Source organism: Poecilia reticulata, linkage group LG3 (genome assembly GCF_000633615.1).
Source record: "Poecilia reticulata strain Guanapo linkage group LG3, Guppy_female_1.0+MT, whole genome shotgun sequence".
Lineage (NCBI taxonomy): Eukaryota > Metazoa > Chordata > Actinopteri > Cyprinodontiformes > Poeciliidae > Poecilia > Poecilia reticulata.
In genome coordinates, this window is record NC_024333.1 from 20,013,939 (window position 1) to 20,032,911 (window position 18,973).

Genomic DNA, 18,973 nt, shown 5'->3' on the forward strand with positions numbered 1-18,973 from the left:
AACGGATAACTCGGGTTTTGGCAATATTGCAACAACTGTGGAGCAGCTTGCAAACAGCTGTGTAGTCGCTGCGCACAAAACACAGGTAAAATGAAGCAGTTTTTCTTTCTTTACATGCATCTGGCTAGGATGAATCACATTTAAAAAGCAATGGGCGTTGTCTGCATCACAGTAATTGCATGGTGTGTTTGTGTTTTCCGGGGGTGACTTTAATAATAAATATGTTAAACAACTTAAGCAGTGGAAAATAATCAGCTGAATGTCGTTATTTGGTGTTAAGATGCAGCAGTAATGGGTTCTGTAGTTACCAGCTCCAGAGTTAGCTGCGGATATCTGAGATTTTTATGGTTGTTTTTGTTGTCTGGCCGCGTAGCTTCGCATAATCTTGTAGATGTAATGCCACACTACGCCGCATGAGGCCGCTGTTTCACCAGTTTGGTAATTTATTTAGAGGCTAAAATAAAATGCTTATTAATGTTTTCTATTCCGAGTAGCATCCCTATCAGAAAGCTTACCCTTCATTTGTTCGTTACAGCCTTGGTTGTTGCTGACAAACATGTCAGAAACATCAAGTGACACTGAGTCCTCCTGTGGCTGGACCATTATCAGTAATGAGGTATGCTCTTGTTATAAAAATAGTATTTAACAACATGCATCATATGGTTGTTCAGTCTCAATTAGAGAGGCACAAATCAGATTCTTGTGGATGATGTAACGAAGACTGCTCTGACTTCTGATCTCACTTTAAGAACCTATATATATATATATATATATATAGAGTTAACATTTTAAACTGGTTTTAGTGCCTTATATTTAAAATTAGTATGGTTAGCTTGGTTAGCTTTAGAAAAGAGTAAACCACTTGTGTATTACTTTATATAGAGTCTAAGTTTAAATATGAGATTTTCCAAAGATTCCCAACATTTCAGAAGTTGTCATGTTCAAGGAGAGAAATATAAAAAAGAGAAAGCAGGGCAAGTTTGCTGTCTTCTGCTTAGCCTTCCTATTTTCTGTTCAAAGTCTTGCTCTCTACTGTTATCTCACAGTCTGAAGGAAACATAGATACTGATCAACAAAGACAGTTTTAAAGATTTATAAAATAATAATTCAGTGATTTCTGACCATATGGTCACCTGTTGGGGATAATCAAGTGTAAAATTTCCTGGTCTTGTCTTTTCTTTTCTACATAGTTAAAACTGGTTCAGGCATTATTATAACCGTACACATACAAAGTATGAACTATGCTATTCCTTCATCCTTTTCCAGTTTTTCAGTATTTCTGATGTGCTTTTGCAGGGCTCAGATATAGAGACACTGGCATCGGAGGCTGTAGGCGAATATGGAGCTGAGCTGGTGGAGCGGCCCACTTTGGAAGAACCACAGCTGCTGGAATCACAAACCTCAGTATCTGCTGGTAAAAATATGGCTAAATGCTGTCCTTTAGATAGCAGTGCTGGCTTCAGTGGTTATAAATAATAAAAAGCAGAAATACTTTTAATGGGGTGACAGAAACTGTTGAGGCAATAAATCTGCTGTTTTCATGTTAATCCCCGGCCTAAAGAGTTGATATCACAGCAGGTCATATCAGAGTGATGGTGTCCTTTTTATTTACTATTACTTGGTGGATTGTTTCTAAAATGAGTATTTTACTAATTACCAGTTTATATAGAATATAAACAATGCACAAAAACTTTTTATTTTGCATGTTCTTTGCTAAATAAAAATTTTGAATTTGCCAATGTAGTCGAGTAAACATGAATTCTTAATATATTATGAACTATTAAATCATGAGAATTTACCTTGTAAAATTTTTTGTCTGATGTAACTTTAACTTTTGCCTCCCGTTTTCAGTTTTAAACAAAATTGTTTGGTTTCTTTTTTTTAGCTTTATTTGTGTTGTGTGTATATGTTTAAATGTTTTTTATTATGCATATAAAATGGACATCTACATTTATTGCGTATTTAAGTTTAGTTAATTGTGACGTTATATCTAAGCATTGTATTTTGGTTAAATCATTTTTTGTTTAATTGCCAAAGTTTCTTCGCACAAGTTGCTGTGCACAAGCTTGCCTAATTAAGCTGATTCAGATTTTATTTTCCAAGGCTTGTTCTAATCATACTGAACTTTCTTCTTTTTCCATTTTTACCAGCTCTGTGTGTTGAAGAAAAAGCTCCTGATTCTCTTGATGACACACTTGGAGAACAGGCTGTAGATGAGACGCTGTGCAGTCCTGAGGTGAGAGGAGCTGAACTTATACCCAGAAAATATCAGAATAATCCAGAATTACAGTTTTATGACCGTCTGCAGGCTGGAGGCTGTTCTGCAGTCAGGGAGCAGGTCTTCTCCTCCAGTGATCACTCTGACATTGTGACTCTGAGGGACCTGAAGGAGGACGAGCACGCAGAGGAGGAGGAAGAGGAGGAGGCAGCCAGCACTGAGGAGAATTACCTCGGCACCTCCAGCAGCAGTCATTACACCTTCACTGCTACAGAGACGGGTAAGACTCACTGCACACCTCATTGTTTTCTTCAGCAAAATAATTTAAATCCCTCCTCAACAGTCGACAGCAGCGATTCAAACACCAAATGTTCCTCTTCTGGAGCAGGTTTGTTGTTGAGTCGCTGGAAACTTCAACAAACTCTGGTGAACTTGAGTCACCGCCTGAGGAGTCACCTCCCTGGTAGTGGCTCGTTTCCTGATTTAAATCAAAATGAATGTAATGTGATGCTAACCTTGTTTAGCAGCATACCAAACTAACACTGGGTGCCTTTCAAAAGCCTGAGAGTTGTGGGCTGGTAGTTTTAGTGTTTGATTGCATGAGCAGATCTTAGGCATGAGTGTGACTTTTTGCATCATTATCATTTTTACCCCTGCGAGACAGACTAGAAAATCCAATAAACTTTATTAAAAAGGATTATATCTTTTCCGTAAAATGATCTCCTCTTATTATCTCTTGTCTTTATTCACTTTCCTGCTGATATTAGATGAGACGACTGATTGATCTTATTCACAAAATATAATCTGAACCACTGGAATCACAAATTCTAAATATTTATTTGTGGGTTTTATACACCCATCAAGCATGATGGTTTAAACCTAACATGCAGTGCCTTACAGAAGTGTTCATGCTAGGGGTGGGCCATATGAACTTAGAGTTTTATCTTGATATTTTGTGGTAGTATTGTAATAACGACAAAAATGATGATGGAAAACTATTTATTATTCAACTGGATGACTGTGAACCTTAAACAGCTGCTCACAGTAACTGTATTTTATCATATTTTAAAATGTACTAATATATATATTTTTAGCATCCTTAATTGAAATGTATTGAGACACAGATAAATCAAAAATTCTTATCATCAAGAAATTGTCACAATAAATAAACATTACAATAAATGCCTACCCCTAATTGATACTCTGAACTTTTTCTAATTTTTACTGCCGTGTAACTACTACATATAACTACTCTTTGGTGTTTTTCTGCTAACTCATTATGACCTGATGCTACATGGATAATTTTACCTTTTAAAAGCCTGGAATGGCTTTACATTATCCCACAAAATTAGGATATGTTAGAAAATATTGCTAGCCGATATTATGCAATAACAAGTTACTGTAAATGTGAACTTCTCAGATGTTTTTTATTTCTCTGAAGTCTGTGTGATTAAAAAAGTCTTCAGATTTTTTTAAATCTGAAGTTTATGACCCCAAATCTTGGGGTCATAGTGCGTTAGTGTCTTTTCTTCTTTGTCATAATCTGTTTGCTGTGAAATGCAGCTTTCCCGGCGCAGCAGCCAGCAGTGACAAACTCAAGCAGCAGTGACGATGAGGTCGGACGAAGCTCCACTCCTGTCGTACGAAGACGAAGGGTTAGGAAAAATACCACGAGCGTTGTGACTGATCCAGAGGAAGACGAGGAGGTGCTGCCAGAATCGCAGTCCAGTGAGGAAGAACAGCAGCCTGATTGGGTGGAGGGGAGACCAAACGCTGCTAACGAGGACCGAGAGCAAAGCCGAGGCGGGAACGTCCTTAACAGCTGCATCCTGGTCGCCCTCATCATCGCCATCAGCATGGGCTTTGGGCACTTCTACGGTAACGCCAGATTTCATACTTTAACATGTGCAGACCGGCAGTTGCAGGCCTCTGTTGTGATGTGTAAAAGATCCATTTTACCAATCTCTCCTTCAGGCACGGTCCAGATTCAGGAAAGGCAGAAAACTGTGGAGAAAACCAGAGGAATTGAACACCCGGAGGTGAGGGGTCTACTTGAGCAACGTATCAGAGATGAGCATTTAACAAAGCAGGTTAGTTAATACACACCTCACCGCTGAGGGAACAGGAAGCTTAGAGTGTAACTAACCCCTTAAATCAACTTTCTTATGCTGATAAAATTTCTAGGTAGGTTATTTAGGGTTCCAGCTTTATGTTTCTGCACAAATTTTGATATTGTCTTGTAAATTTGTTTAGTTCTTTATTATTTTTGCCTAAAACCATGTCAGTGCTGGCCCCTTTGGTTAAACAATCCCTAAGCAATTGAATTTTCCTATTCTTTAAAATGGCGCAGCTTTTCATCACGCAGTATAAAATCATCTCACTAAAACTTTCCAACAAACACAGAAAAAAGTCACTAGATTTGTCACTTATTGTTTTATTTTAGTCATTTATATTTGAACATTATACAAACATCATTTCTGAATGGTTTGTCTTTTCCAGAAGCCGCAGCACAGTGCATATAGCAGTAAAACCAAACAGGATTGAGTTTCATTTGGGTTGCTAGGTAACGGGGCTGAGGCTCAGCTGGGGTTGCTAGGTAACAGCGCAGTGCCTGTCAATTGTGACTTAACATTTGGGAGGTTTTTGAACGTCTTGTTTTCCAGACACCAAAAAAAGGTAAACTTATTACCAGAAAACAGGACGGGGACTATTTTAAAAGCAGCTGAGCCACAAATGGAAGTAAGAAAACGTGCAAAATATGAATTTTGAATAACAGGTCCCCTTTAAAAACATCATGGGAACAACTTGGAGCACTGTGGTGCTGTCGCATTCGCACTAGAATTACTTTTTTCAGATTTGACACAACTTCATTGTTGATAGAGGTCCTTTAAGCATAAAGTCAAAATTAAAAACAGGATAATTTCAATGATTTTATGAACGATTCAATGATTCATTGCTTTGATTGTATGAACTGAAAAAACTTTTATTTCACCCAGAGGAGCGACTTTGGCCCAGATGACCATGATGAGCAGCAAGTTATTAATTTCCTCTCAGGAGTGATTGAAAAAGCAAAGGAAGAAAACCATGAGCTCAAAGCAAAACAAGTTTACATCCAGGTAAATCCAGTTGTCTCTGTTCAGACATGTAACCCAAACTTTAAAGGTGCAATTAACTTTTATTAAAAAAATGTTTTTTATGCATATTTGTTAAAAATGTCACTATGTTGCAACAGTATAATATGAGACAGATAATCTGTGAAAAACTCAATCTCCTCCACCGCCCCAACCAAATGCAGCCAATCGGAGCCAGGAGGAGTGTCTGTCAATCATCCTCATGTACTCATTGCTAAATGTGCTAATGATGGAGAAACAACTCTCTGTTACAGGAAAACAATTTATCCTTCGTCATTGGAGGCTCTGCTAACTAGCTTGAGCATTCATGACAGGCTGTGCTAGCTGTAGCATAGCAGAGAGCAGAGTGATTGACAGCGCTAAGACCTGCCTCCTGTCTCTGATTGGTTTTTAGTTAGCACTAGGAGAAGGCAGAGGGGGCTGATTGTTTTTCACAGATTCTCTGTCAGAACATCGTGACAGTTTCACAAATATGTAAAAAAAAAAAAAAAAAAAAAGTTAGATATTAAGTATTAAGCGGTAAATATGTGTCTTTTCTCATCAAGGTTCAGAGAGATAACCTGGAGCGGATGCTGAAACAAACCGAGGAGGAGAAGATTGAAATTATGTCTCTGCAGCAGAGTCTCTCAGATGAAAACGTCCAGCTAAGAAACTCCATGGCACGCGAGGAAAAGTCTCTGTCCGTCCTGCAGGACGAGTTGAGAAACCTGCGCTCCCAAATCAGAGATCTGGAGGCGAGGGGAGCCGGAGCCGATTCTCTGCTGTTTGAAAACCAGAGACTGAAAGAGCAGCTGGAGGGGGAGCAGATGACCATCAGAAACTTCCACCTTCAGAGGGAAGACATGACGACTGAAGCTCACATGCTGAGGAAGAAGCTGGAGAGAGAGAGGAAGGTCACGGACGAGCTGAGGAGGGAGCTGACCTCTCTGAGGAGTCACGTTTCAGAATCTGACAGGCAGAGTGCTTCAGAAGCAGGAGGTTTGGAGAAACGTCTGCTGGATCTGGAGAAGAGGCTGAGCTTCGAGCAGCAGCGCTCCGACCTGTGGGAGAGGCTGTATGTGGAAACCAAGGCGGAGAAGGTCAAAGGAGACCGAGAATCCAAAGTGAGGAGAGCTAAACAGGGAGTGGCCGGGAAAATGAAGGAGACATTCGATGCTGTGAAAAACTCCACCAAGGAGTTCGTCCACCACCATAAGGAGCAGATTAAGAAAGCCAAGGAGGCCGTGAAGGAAAACCTGAAGAAGTTCTCTGACTCCGTCAAATCAACTTTCAGACACTTTAAGGATTCAGCCTCGACGTTCATCAACAAAGCCCAGGGATTTTACAGCAAGAAATGTGACAGAGCAAACACAGAGGAGTCCTGGCAGCACAGAGCGCAGAAACCCAGACGCACACCCGACTCCTTCCAGAACCAGCGCAACACACGGAAATCAGCCGGGAAGGTTGTCCAGGACGAGGACGAGCGCAGCCACAAGAGCAGCATGAAGGGCTGCACCGGCGTCTTCGACTGCGCCTACCTGGAGTCCATGAGCCTCTTCAACAAAGCCACAGAGCCGATCAGAGCCGAAGAGTTCGACCTCCTGCTGCAGAGCTACCTGCAGCAGGAGGTCGACCACTTCTACCACTGGAACGAACTCAGGACGTTCATCAACGACTTCTTTCACAACGGACTCTTCATCCACGACCGCATGCTCTTCACAGACTTCGTAGGCAGAGTGGAGAGCTACCTGAGCGACATTCGTGCATACCGCGGCCTGGACGGCGACGTGTTCGGAGACCTCGACGACTACATCTACAGGCACTTCTTTGGAGAAGGCTACGCCAGGAGCTACGGTCCGAGGTAGGTCCCCTGCAGACTGAAATATCCTCCCAAATGATGGTGCGCTCAAAGCTAAGACCGGTTTGTTTTGCAGGCATGCAACATCTGAGGAACTCCTGCAATGAGAGACTTTAACTTAAAATAATGTAAGGAATAAAATCTGATTCCAGGGAAGAAAACATTAAAGTTATGTCTTCTGCCTCCATCTAATTAGGATAGGAGGATGTGGCTGAAAAATGTGTAATGAGAGTTTTGTTTCAGTTTGTATTAATAACTATTGATTAGTTTTGTTTGTTTTAAATACCTAAAATACTGCCAAACTGGTGAGGTGATCTTTCCTGTTTCCTGTTTTACTCCTCGCAACTAATTTTTTTAATTATCATTTTTAAGTATTTATGAGACACAGTGGGAAAAAATTTAAACTGCTGCAATGTGAGTTACCCAACAGGTTGTTGCTAGATAGCCAAAGAATGAGTGAGTTGCTAGGTAACCAGAGAGTGAGTGAGTTAGTTGAAGCCATTGACTTTGCTTAGCTGAATCAGAATCAGAAGTCCTTTTATTGACATTTTGCACAAAAGAAAGAGCAAAATTAAAAAAAAGAAACTGAAAGGCAAGTTAAGAAATTGAATTAAAATAGTAAAAAACACAGAACTGGGAAACGTAAACAAATGATCAGATTTTAGATGAATTAGCTATGTTCAGGAGAAGTTGAGTTAAAAGTCACTGAATAGATGAGATAGTTCCTATGAAACTAAAGAAAATGCGAAAAGCATGGTTATTAAAAGACAAACTGTGTTTACTTTGTAACCATTTCTTGATGAAGCACGGCCACGTTTGGGTCGTTCTTGAATTGAAGTTTGTACTTTGGTCACGCCTGGTTTAGATGGAGGCCATGTTTTTGGATTTTTGTCTTCATTTTGCTGTTTGTTCTCTAACAGATCTCTGAGACCTTCATAGAACATCTGGATTTATACTAAAATTAAATTATTTTTTATTTAGATGGCGGCTGAATGTAATTTTATTGAGTGTTAAGAGAGTAGCGGGATTTGAATACAAATGCACACCACTTTTTCAGATTTTAATTTATAAGAAATTTCTTTCCACCTCATAATTTTATACTACTTTGTATGACCTTGTCATATAAAATTCCTACAAAACAAGTTAAAGTTTTTGGTCATTTGACAAAATGTAAAGTGTTTCATATATGAGTACCCTACCTGCTTTGCTTTCCACTGAATTTCTGCATCTTTTGAATCCCCAATGCAGCATAATTTCCTGCTTGTAAAACTCTTAACTGTGTCTGATGGTGGTGATTTATTTGTTTTTGTTTCTACTCCACAGGGGTCCGTTTCAGAGAGCTGAAAACCCAAAGGAAGAGTGGAGGGCAAGGCACCAGCAGAGGAAGCAGCCGAGGAGTAAATCTCGTCCTCACTGCGGACGCAGGTGGAGCCGATCAGGAAGAAACGCAGACGGGCACATGGCTGATGTTAAAATCGAACTGGGCCCAATGCCCTTTGACCCCAAATACTGAAAATAATTCATGATAAGGGTTTCCCTTAATTGTGAGTTTTCTTTTCTTTTTTTCTTTTTTTTTTTTTTTTTTTGTAAGTTTGCACAATCCTTGTCGAGCTGCTGAATGTCCCAGAGCTGTTCTGTGTTTAACAACCTAAAGGTTTCACTTTCCTTATGAATCCTGCTAAATTAACATTCATACTTCACAAAAAATAAAACAAAATATCATGTAAAAGGAAAATTTTACATAACTTATAATCATATACCAGGCCAAACTCAAACCTAGAGGTGTTTAGTTTGTAGCCAGTTGGTGTTTTGGTTCAGATCAGCTTTCAGAGTTCAGACGCTGTTTTCTAACATTCCACCTCGTTTTAACTGGACCCGCTTGTTTTACCTCAGCTTCAAATGCTTCTCTGACAAAAGACTGGAAATCAACAACTAATTCACTGTGGTTGGAAATGAGATTTTAAAACGGAAACATTGGAGTTTAAAATATTTATTACAGTAGCAAATTGTTACATTTTCCTTGGTGTTTCTGCTAGGTTTTTTTTCAGTGCCTTTCATAAATAAAAATGCTTCCTCCAACTCTTCCCTCGGGAATGTGAGTGTGAAATATCTCTGCTGTCCTCGTGAAGTTATTCGCTTGCAGGAATGTCGAAATCTCCTACAGTTAAGAAACAAAACCTGTTTAATCTACACATCAGATATTTGCAGAAAGAGTCTCTATTAGTGCCTTACCTTTTCCAAAACGTCAAACAAAACCAGATGTGTTGGCAGGGAGGATTTGTATGGAAAGGCAGTCCGGAGCCAGAGCAGAGGATTGCTGTAAAACTGTGCAGCTTCTTCAGCGTAGCCGTCCTCTCCGAGGTCTGGAGGACACTCCAGGATCCTCATCTTCAGAGGACAGTGGACGTGGCTACGAGGAGACAAATGACTGTCAGCTGCCATGCGTAAATAAAGGTTTTAACCAGCTGAGTCTTCTAAGCAGCAAGACTTTCTTGCACTGGTTCTTCAGGACTTATGGGTCTTTTTTTATGCTTTTGTTAGGTCTAAAAGAAAAATAAACATTTTATCCTGTTGTTAGTGCTAAAACACTTTTTGCTGTTTTCTGGGATTTCATTAAATAAAATCTTTTTTAAAAATCTCATTAAAAAAGTATTTTCTGCTAAAGTATTTACTATAGATTAAACCTTTGTTCATCTGTGGAGTTTTGGAGCCTCGTTTCTTTTTTTCAAATGTCTGATTTGTAGCTTGAAGTGCGGCGATAAAAAGCTTAAAAGCAGCAAAGTTCAAACGTTTTTAACAGCCTGAAGAAATATCACCAAATTTGCAAGAAAGTGACACATTTGATGCAAAATACAAAAATTTATATATACAGTTTGGAAAAAAGGAAGAGTCCACTGTACTTAACCCTTTTGAAAACCTCCTGGTTATTCCACCAAATTTTGATTTCTGAACTCTTCCTGAGTTAAAACATTAATATTGTTTCTAAATGAATATGAACTTTTCTCATTATTTGAGGTCTGAAAGCAATGCATCTTTTTTGTTATTTTGACCATTTGTCATTTACTGCAAATAAATAAATTTTTGGTTGGAATTTCAGAGACATGTCAGTAGTTCATAGAATAAAAGGACAATGTTCATTTCACTCAAACATATAGCTATAAAAAGTAAAATCAGAGAAATTGATCATTTTAAGTGGTCATTTGTTTTTCCAGCACTGTATGTGCATTTTAAAAAACATTCAAGCTAGTTAATTATGGTTATGGGAAAAATTAGACACTAAGCTTCAGAAACTTCCACCTTATTTGAATTTGAGTTAATTTGCTCACCATTTTTAATGTAACAACATTACACCCTCCATATTCTTGGAGGGTGTAATGTTCCTCTTATTTAACTTCTGCTGCAGTTCAGGCAACAGTCTATCTTATAAAGCTCTGATGGGCTGGAGGTGTTTTGGTGTGTGTACCTGTAGAAAGGCGTTGAGTGGCAGGGCATGAGGAAGAAGACATCGGACTGCGGGCGGGCGGAGTCGCTGCTGACCTCACAAAGCCTCTGAAGGTGGCTCATGACATCCAGAGTGCCTCGCTGGTGTATCAGACCCGTATACAGAGCCAGAACCAGGTTGGACACCATGAGGAGGGCTGCAGCTGGTCGCTGCCACGCTTTGAGATGAGCCAGAGATATTCCTGTGATAAAACACACCTCTGTTAAGAATATATCCCAACACTCTGGGTTTAATTAAAAGTGGATACCAACCACAGAAGATCATGCAGAACGGCAGCACAGGGTAGATGAACCTGAACTCCTTGTGAGGAAGGAAACTGAGGAGAGAAAATACTCATGGATTAATTCTGCAAATCTCACAATCATGTTTTTCTACTCTTTAGTTCAGATTACCTGTAAACAACAATAGTCCACAGGACTGTGGCCAGCAGGATTCTATATTTCCTGAAGGCGAGGATGCATCCATGTAGAAAGAAAGGAAGATGGGGACCGATGACGACGGCGAAGCCCTGGCTGAAGTACCAGTGCCAGGGGTGGGAGCCGTAGAAATCTGCCACGCCATGCAGGATGTTGAACTTTATGAAGTTGAGCTGCACCAAAGTCCACTGGAACAGAGACCAGCTGTTACCATCTGACCTCAGACATCGAAGCTACTGGCTCTGTTTTACCTTTTCATAGAACAGACAGTCGATCAGTGCTGAAATAAGAACCGCCAAAATCCTGGAAATGAGAGAATATGAAGCAGTGAGGAAAGGAGGTGAGACCCGGCTACGCGTTCATGAGGCTGAGAGCACACACCCTATGGGAATGTAGCGGCGAGTGACGAGTCTCAGTTTGTTCTCCTCCTGCCAGAAATGCCACATCAGCAGAGGAAACCAGACAACCAGGGCCGTCGGGCGCACAAGCACAGCCAAGGCCACCAGAGACAAGTACTTTTTACTGGAAAATAACAAAACCAGTGAGGGGAAAAAAACACTTTAAGGTGACCTATTGTGCTTCCTTGAATGGATCAGGATAGATTTATGAGATATAGAAAAAAATGACATGAAATTTTTTGCACAACATTATTCTTAGTTAATGAGATTTCAGTTCTGTCCTTGTTTAGCTCCTTTCAGAATGAGACGTTTTAGGGCCTCTTGTCACTTTAAATCCAAATGACGTGCTGCTGGCCACGCCCCCGTTTACGTCAAAATGGCTGCAAACAGATGCGCAAATATACAGCCAACTTGTAACATTATGCAGACGTCTTTTCTGAATGTAAGTAAACAACAAAACTCTCGTCTTTTCTAACATCCACACAGCGGTAAAACCAGTTGACTAAACTTGCTCTAGTTCCACAGGGGTTGCTAGGTAACATCTCTGGGCACGGCTGCGGTTGCTAGGTAACAGCGCAGCGCCAGTTGAATGTGACTTAACGGCTCATTTTTCAGACACAAAAACACATTTATCCCCAAAAAATACAGCTTGGTGTTTTTTTGTTGTTGTTGTTGTTTTAAAGCACTTGACTGTTTTAGAAGCAGCAGAGACCCAAAACGAAGAACAAAAGCATGCAAAATGTGAACTTAAATGTGCTAACTCGCATTCACCTGCTGCAGGTTTTGGACCCCGATAGTGGGAAGTAAAACAGAGCCAAACAGGTGAGGGTGGTCTCAGCGGTGTTCGTCAGAGTCCTGGTGCAGCAGAACCAGGAGAACCAGGAGCACAGGTGGCAAAAGAACTGGAAACCAGAACAGGTTCATTTCAAAACTCCACATGTCTCCAGATTCAATTTTAATGATTGTTTCCCACTTGTTATAACGTTGTTGCATTTGAGTTAAGATTATTTACTGTGGATTCAATGAATCAAGAACAAATTACTGAAACTGGCTTAAGATTTTCCATTGCTCTTATGTCATCTGGATGAGCTTAGATCAGCTCTATTTCACAAACTAGAACCTTTGGACTTACCACATCAGGACTGGGTGCACATTATTCAAAGCACAGTTTGTAAACTTCAGTGTTTTTTTTAACCAGACGCTGTTTAAGACCCACATTCAACCTGAATTTAAAATTTCAAGAGTGAAAAAAAACATAGTGAAATAGTGCTTTATTGATTTGTGAACAAATATGATTTGGCAAATCATAGATATTAGTGTTTACACACCTGCATTTATTAGTCATGATTAGGTTTTGTCCTTCATGAAATGAAAAAAAAAGTCTGAAAATTCTAAACTTTTTGCAGTTTGCTGTTTCCCACACTTAAACAAATCTGTAAACTCTTACAAGCAAATCCTAGACTTTTCAAGACTCTGTATGACCCTTGTGAAACTTCAGAGTGATCCAAGATATAAATGAACAAGCTGTTCTCGCTTTAATTCATTTACCGGGTTCCAGATGTTTGTTGTATTCGGAAAGGAATGTGTCCTGGAGAGAGGAACGTGACAAAGATGAGGTTTTCCTACCGTCCATCTTGAGACATCCTCAGTTTCCAATGTTCGGATGAGCAGGTAGAATTTCACATCGGCGAACGCAGCCAGGAGAGCTTGAAATACTCGAGGAAGCCAAATCTGCAACCACAACAAACCCACATGAACTCCCATCACTCATGTAGTCAAAAAAAAAGTGTTGTTCCGAGAATAAAATAGAGCAACTCACCAGGAGATGGACTGTGTCGTAGTTTAGAAGGTGTAGTATTTTGTACAGGAATGCAAAGAACAATGGAAATGTGAATCCTCTGATTCCTGCTTTCCACTCCCACGTCAGATACCCGTACGTTTAATTATTAAGGTTATAACCTCAATAAAAGGATATACCCCACAGTAAAACCAGAGAGAACAAGGTGCTGATTTTATCTCTACCATGCAAAACAAAATTAACACCACTGCTGCTGTTCAAGGCAAACATCTGCATATAACGTGTGATTATATTTTAAAGTTTATTGATCTTTGAGAATGTGTTGTCATGACCATTTTTACTTCAAAATGGTCTCAACTGAACATTATTTATCATCCAACTAAATTTATCGTGATGGGCCTACTTGAAAATCTGTCTTCTGAACAGTTGATTCATGCTATTGAAATGTTTATTTAAATAATTATGAACATTGACAAAGGATATTTAAAGACCATCCGATGGGCCACCTCCAGGGACTGCCAGTACTCATCAGGGACAAAGCTGGTCTGAACCAGGACACAGTTAACCAGCCTGAACACCACAGTGAAGACAACCACCTTCAGCAGACCTGTGGAGATAAATCATCTGAGTGGGAACAGGAATTTCCTGACTGCACTCAACAGCAGCAGCAGCGTTTAATGGCAGATGGAGGTGAGTAAGTCACAGCACCGTGGTTTAAAAGTCTCCCATCCTCCTTGGAGTAAAGAAGGGACCTCCGTTTCCTCAGCTTCACATCCTTTGCTTTGCTCCCCAGCTTCAGCCGAGAGCGCAGGTTCTCCATCCTTACGTGCTGCTGGGGGGCATGGCTCACCTGTCGGAGCACAACTCGGCCGAGACCCCGAAGAATCTAACGCAGAGAAAGCTCCGTACTGCAAAGTCTAAATAAACTATTTTAACCCGGGGTTGCAGCTGCTAACTCCGTAAATTTCCCTGCTTATTTGACTTCTATAAAAAACATTTTTATCTGCTTTAACTTCCTAGTTTGGACACATTACACAGGGTCATCAATACTTCCGCACTCACGCTTATTTCCGGTGTTTTGGTTGTGTCGGAACTTCAAAGTAAAAGTTCTTGTTTTTCCAGTCTGCTTAGTTTTTTTTATGGAAAGTAAATTGGCTTACGATTGTTTTGTTTCTATTTGTCCAGCAAGTAAAATAGTATAGTTAGTATACATGTACAATGAATATATCTTGAAATTACAATTTTTTATATAATTTTAACCTATTAAATTATGACGTAGAACCAAAAAGAAATCTGTAATTATTAATTAAAACAAGCATTACACATATAAACGATCATGTCGAACGCAATAATATTTTTGCTAAAAAAGAAAAGAAAAAGCTACCTTTGCCACGCTACCTTTAATAGGTGTCTATTTTAGTAAAACTTAATGTGGCTAATTTTATTTTTAAAATAATTTTTATTGAAAAACATGGGTCATGTCATTGCTCTTTTGATCCATGTTTTAATTCCTGTCATTCGCTCGGTGGCGCTGTGCCTCTCTTCTCCATTTGTCAGAACAGACGAAGAAGAATGCTATCGTCCGTACATAAGTGTCCTGTTTGTTTTTTCTCTCAACGCCTTTCCTCTCCTTTATCTGCCTGTTCCCCTTTTCTGTCTGGTGACTACAGTCACTTTGCATAAAGCGCTTCACTGGTGAGTGATGAACGTTGCAGATAATTATCTCTGCGTTAGTTAAAAATGTCATGCTTGATCATTGTTCAATGAAAAGGTTAGCATATTATCAAGGTGGTATCACCCACTCATTATCCGGTCGGGACTTTTCAAAATAAGATGCCATTTCGGGGCTGCTGTTGGAGTTCGTTGGATACTGGTGAATTGTTTTTTAATAAGCGTTAATGTTCCTTTATCTGAAGGCTTTATACTGCAAATGAGCTTTACACCGTCCAGAGTCTTACATTTGGTGTATTTATGCTCAATTATTTTAAGAATTAAGAAAAATATATGTATAAAAGTTGGGTTTAATTCACCCCCTGTGCTTGACAGTTAGCATGTCTCTTAAAATTAATTTTTTTTTCTCACAACCCCATTTAAATAAACCATACTTATTTAGTATTTTCCCAATCTTCCTGTCAACATTAAACATTCTATCTTAGGCCTGTAACAAGTGAAATTTAGGATTTTAATGCAATTTCTAAATTACAACGCTCTGCTGAATTCACAAGCCAGCCACTCCTGGGAAGATCGGCAAAATAATTATTCCTGCTTTTGAATGACAGATTTTTAGATATATTTTTGTATTGTATCCGAGCTTAATGTGGGGCAACAAGTTTTTTTTTTTTTTAATATTATTGTTTATATCTTTTTACTTTGGCATTGTGTCTACACACACTGATGATGATCAGATTATCAAATGCCTTTAATTTGCTGCACCCAACTTTCTGCCTCATATGTGAAAACTGTGAGAATGTGCTGAGTTTTGTACACACTACTTTTTCATTTTAGTATCATCTATAATGTGGTTATACTGATGTATACCACCAGATTTTTTAAAAATTGCAATAACTTCTGCAGCCTGTGAGGTAAAAATGTCTTAAAAGCTGTGCATGTAAACTTCAACACAGCATAGAAATAGTTCAACCATTCCCATAATTCACCTATTGGTCATTTTTTTCAGGATGGTTTGGGGTCTGTAGATCTGGATTCCTTGTCAATCAAGAGTAATGTTTCGACAAAGGCTGCCGTTCTCACAGCTGCTCTTAGCCACGGTGCTCGGGGTCGCTGGTGGCATCTACATCTACAGACCTTATTTTGAGTCACGACCAAAGGGCCTTGAACACCAAAACCAAGATGTGCCAAAGAAAGGAGATGACACAGACTGAGCAGATCACCACTTCCAGGAAACATTTCATAGATAGAACAATTACGACCGTTGATGCTGGACTGGGAGCAAAACAAAACTCAAACCAGTGTGGATAAATTTCTATTATGGGTTACCCTGCATAAAATAAAATATTTTATTCTATGATGTCACTTTTTTTAAACATGATATAAAATGCTGTGACTCTTCAGTTTTAAACACCCTCCTGCCTTACAAATTATTCGTAAGAAATCATTTGTAAATGCAAATGGTGTAAAGTGAATTGTGAACTAAGAAATAAAAATGTTTTCTCATGTTGAGTGAATCATGACAGGCAGTATTTTTCTCAATGTTTACAATACACTCCAGTGTTTTTTTTTTCTATGCTAAATTTTCACTTAAAGCCTTAAGATAAACAAGCTACTGTAAATGATCCAGACAAGAAGTCTGACAAAAATGAGACAAAATATTCCAGTAACACTGAATTATCTCATGTGGAAACAAAATCAGATTGTAAACGTATAATGAATGTGATATTTCAAAATTATTGATGCAATGAAATTGAGAAAACATTTTGTATCTCAATCAGATATGAGCTTACTTTGACTAGGCTGCACCAAAAGCATCTTCCTTGTTTCTATTTATTTAGAAGTGGACTGGCTGGCATTTTAGTGGAATATTGTCCATCTGCTAAACCTTTCTTTAATCTCTGTGTCTTATATGTTAGATTTTTGTGTTTGTTTTCTTGATGTTGCACGGGTTCTATTAGGTGATTCAGTTAACTCATGATTTAAAGGGGTCAACTATTGCATGTTTAACTAGATTAGGCACAGACTCCTTTTAAAAATGTTTTTTGTATTTACTCAGGTTAGCTTTGTCTGATATTAAAATTTGTTTGATCTGAAACATTTAGGCGGCACAAAACAGAAGAAATATTGGGTTGGAACCAGTTTTGATGCCCTGTTCACTACAGAAAAGTTATTTTTACTAATGCAAATCACAGTACATGAACAAGTGGACATGAAATGATACATGGTAGATCTAATATGTCCTGTGGCCAATAAGGCCATGTTGTTCCCAAAGAAACTGACTATAACTTCATAATTTCCTAATACTTGAATATTGTTTATATTCATAGAAAACCCCCCAAAATGAACACAACTCACCTGGTATCGCCATGTGAGTTTTATAGAAAAAGTATGCATTCGTTGAAAAAAGAAAAGTCTCTGGGTTCGAGCCTGACCTGTTGACCTTTGCTGAATATCTTCTCCTCTCTCATATCCCACTTTTCTGTCTATATCTATTGTGAAATAAAGGCCAGTAGAGTCAAAAAATTCTTAAAAAAGGAGAAAAAATTCTAAAAGAAACAGGTACGGATGTAAGTAAAGTTATTGTGTTAAAGTAGACTTTTTTTTTTCTTTTTTTTTTTACATTTTTTCTCCTCTACAGTACCCATTAAAATTACCTGCAGATGGAAATAATCCATTATAGGCAATAACAACATGAGTGACTTCTTGCCAGCTGCTATTTTCCCCTGAGAGAAGATGTCAACTGTAGCTTGAGGGGCCCCAAATCAAGTTCTGTTTTAGGGCCTTGAACACGTTTGGGCCGGCCCTGGGCGCTGCTTTTGTGAAATTGGATTAATGATGGGTTAAATCAGGACAAACAGACAATCCTGGTTTGATTATTGCCTCGGTTTGGTGAAGTATCCCCCCCTGGAGCCCAGTGGACCCGGTTGTCGGTGTGTTAACGACCGTTAGTCGTCAGTTAGCCACCGTGAGCTCCGCGGGGAGGAGCTGTTTCTCACCGGGGGTTCTGACAGCACACAGCTCGGAAAGTTAAGGTGGTGCTCAGAGTCAATGAGGCTGTTCCGATGTACACCGATGGGCCATAGGCGACGGACAAACTAAAGCGCTACTTTAATACGTCAATCTAAAGTATTCTCGGGTTATTTTAGGGAGCTTTTTTCTACAGAGAAGGAGGCAGCGAGCAGCAACTACGCCCCGGGGCTGGTGAGTAACTCCGCTTTCAGGAAATGTCAGCCGAAAGAGCCAGGCTGGCTGGTAGCATCTGTCAAGAGTTAGCAAGACGCTGAAAACTTAAAAACTTTACTCTGCTTGGTGTTTGCTTGATGGGAGCGTTAAAAATATCTTGTTTAACTTACTCCTGACTTTGAGGAGCATTTTCCGCCTGCTCTGTCTCAGAGCTGTTGGCTATAACCGACACTAACAAGACGAGGTAAAGTTCCTCACTCATCCAGATATTATTATTATTAGATATATTCCTGACTCTATAAATTGGAAAGTTGACCTTTTAATCCAGAGTTCAGTTCAAAGTTGGGAGGAAAGGGGATTATTTCATGTACATGAGGTCAGGTGACCCCTCAGTTACAGCCACATGAAGACCAGCTGAGGATCATTAGGTTTTCTTTTTCTTTAAATTAATTGATTGGGGATGACGGTGACTTTGCGTGGAAATCGGTTTGAAATGCATTTTACAACCTGTTGCTGCTGATAAAGTCCTCACATGGTGCTGCAATGTGGCACAACTTTTATAAAGATGCGTATCTGCTGATTCAAGATACTGTTTGCTTCATTTTGGTCCTTTTTTCTTTGTAGCTCCATAAGTTACTCAGAAGTATATTTGCATATCTGGATTTTTTTTCTCCCATCCCCACTGCCTCCACTGCTTTGGATTGCTGCCCAGGGTGGGTCCCTCCACTTTATCCTTGACAAATGATTAAAGCTTTTCTGTTTGGCAGAAACAGCCACAAGGATCGCTCCCCCTGAAAGAGATAAAATGCATTAAGCTCA

General features: G+C 39.4%; 4 protein-coding genes across 9 annotated transcripts in view; 3 read left to right on the plus strand and 1 right to left on the minus strand.

Moving 5' to 3' along the window:
* Positions 1 to 9,297, plus strand: ccpg1 (cell cycle progression 1). 3 transcript variants are annotated; one of them, XM_017304051.1, is made up of 11 exons: positions 1 to 85; positions 536 to 616; positions 1,297 to 1,414; positions 2,151 to 2,236; positions 2,309 to 2,498; positions 3,782 to 4,096; positions 4,193 to 4,308; positions 5,215 to 5,334; positions 5,895 to 7,189; positions 7,263 to 7,314; positions 8,510 to 8,599. In XM_017304051.1, the coding sequence occupies exons 2-10, from the start codon at positions 557 to 559 to the stop codon at positions 7,291 to 7,293; spliced, it is 2,331 nt and encodes a 776-aa protein (XP_017159540.1). In that variant the 5' UTR covers positions 1 to 85; positions 536 to 556; the 3' UTR covers positions 7,294 to 7,314; positions 8,510 to 8,599. The 3 variants fall into 3 exon arrangements, with proteins under 3 accessions (XP_017159540.1, XP_017159538.1, XP_017159539.1); XM_017304049.1 differs by lacking the exon at positions 7,263 to 7,314 and having other exon boundaries at positions 8,510 to 9,297; XM_017304050.1 differs by lacking the exon at positions 7,263 to 7,314 and having other exon boundaries at positions 4,193 to 4,257; positions 8,510 to 9,297.
* On the minus strand, positions 8,754 to 14,519 carry pigb (phosphatidylinositol glycan anchor biosynthesis, class B). 2 transcript variants are annotated; one of them, XM_008405402.2, is made up of 12 exons: positions 14,009 to 14,519; positions 13,784 to 13,907; positions 13,322 to 13,439; positions 13,129 to 13,233; positions 12,274 to 12,404; positions 11,486 to 11,626; positions 11,356 to 11,407; positions 11,081 to 11,292; positions 10,940 to 11,004; positions 10,650 to 10,869; positions 9,419 to 9,596; positions 8,754 to 9,344 (listed from the first exon to the last, which is right to left on the minus strand). In XM_008405402.2, the coding sequence occupies exons 1-12, from the start codon at positions 14,118 to 14,120 to the stop codon at positions 9,231 to 9,233; spliced, it is 1,572 nt and encodes a 523-aa protein (XP_008403624.1). In that variant the 5' UTR covers positions 14,121 to 14,519; the 3' UTR covers positions 8,754 to 9,230. The 2 variants fall into 2 exon arrangements, with proteins under 2 accessions (XP_008403624.1, XP_008403623.1); XM_008405401.2 differs by having other exon boundaries at positions 13,051 to 13,233.
* The window catches only part of rab27a (RAB27A, member RAS oncogene family), a 20,193-nt gene continuing 13,556 nt past the window's right edge, over positions 12,337 to 18,973 (plus strand). Inside the window, exon 1 of one of the 3 annotated variants that reach the window (XM_017304052.1) lies at positions 12,337 to 12,420. The gene's annotated coding sequence lies outside the window, so the exon portion shown is untranslated. Of the gene's footprint in view, positions 12,421 to 14,905; positions 14,996 to 17,713; positions 18,173 to 18,973 lie in introns of those variants that run through there. The other 2 variants (XM_008405398.2, XM_008405399.2) reach the window with 2 other exon arrangements.
* On the plus strand, positions 14,907 to 16,491 carry pigbos1 (PIGB opposite strand 1). The gene is made up of 2 exons (XM_017304053.1): positions 14,907 to 14,995; positions 15,978 to 16,491. The coding sequence occupies exon 2, from the start codon at positions 16,024 to 16,026 to the stop codon at positions 16,180 to 16,182; it is 159 nt and encodes a 52-aa protein (XP_017159542.1). The 5' UTR covers positions 14,907 to 14,995; positions 15,978 to 16,023; the 3' UTR covers positions 16,183 to 16,491.

Excerpts from the sequence above, each read along its gene's own strand:
- ccpg1 (XM_017304049.1), top strand. The coding sequence starts at position 557 with ATGTCAGAAACATCAAGTGACACTGAGTCCTCCTGTGGCTGGACCATT. Across the intron at positions 1,415-2,150 it reads ACAAACCTCAGTATCTGCTG|CTCTGTGTGTTGAAGAAAAA; the intron begins GTAAAAATATGG and ends CATTTTTACCAG. Across the intron at positions 2,237-2,308 it reads AGACGCTGTGCAGTCCTGAG|GCTGGAGGCTGTTCTGCAGT; the intron begins GTGAGAGGAGCT and ends GACCGTCTGCAG.
- pigb (XM_008405401.2), bottom strand. The coding sequence starts at position 14,120 with ATGGAGAACCTGCGCTCTCGGCTGAAGCTGGGGAGCAAAGCAAAGGAT. Across the intron at positions 13,908-14,008 it reads TGGGAGACTTTTAAACCACG|GTCTGCTGAAGGTGGTTGTC; the intron begins GTGCTGTGACTT and ends TTATCTCCACAG. Across the intron at positions 9,597-10,649 it reads CACTCAACGCCTTTCTACAG|CCACGTCCACTGTCCTCTGA; the intron begins GTACACACACCA and ends GTCTCCTCGTAG.
- pigbos1 (XM_017304053.1), top strand. The coding sequence starts at position 16,024 with ATGTTTCGACAAAGGCTGCCGTTCTCACAGCTGCTCTTAGCCACGGTG.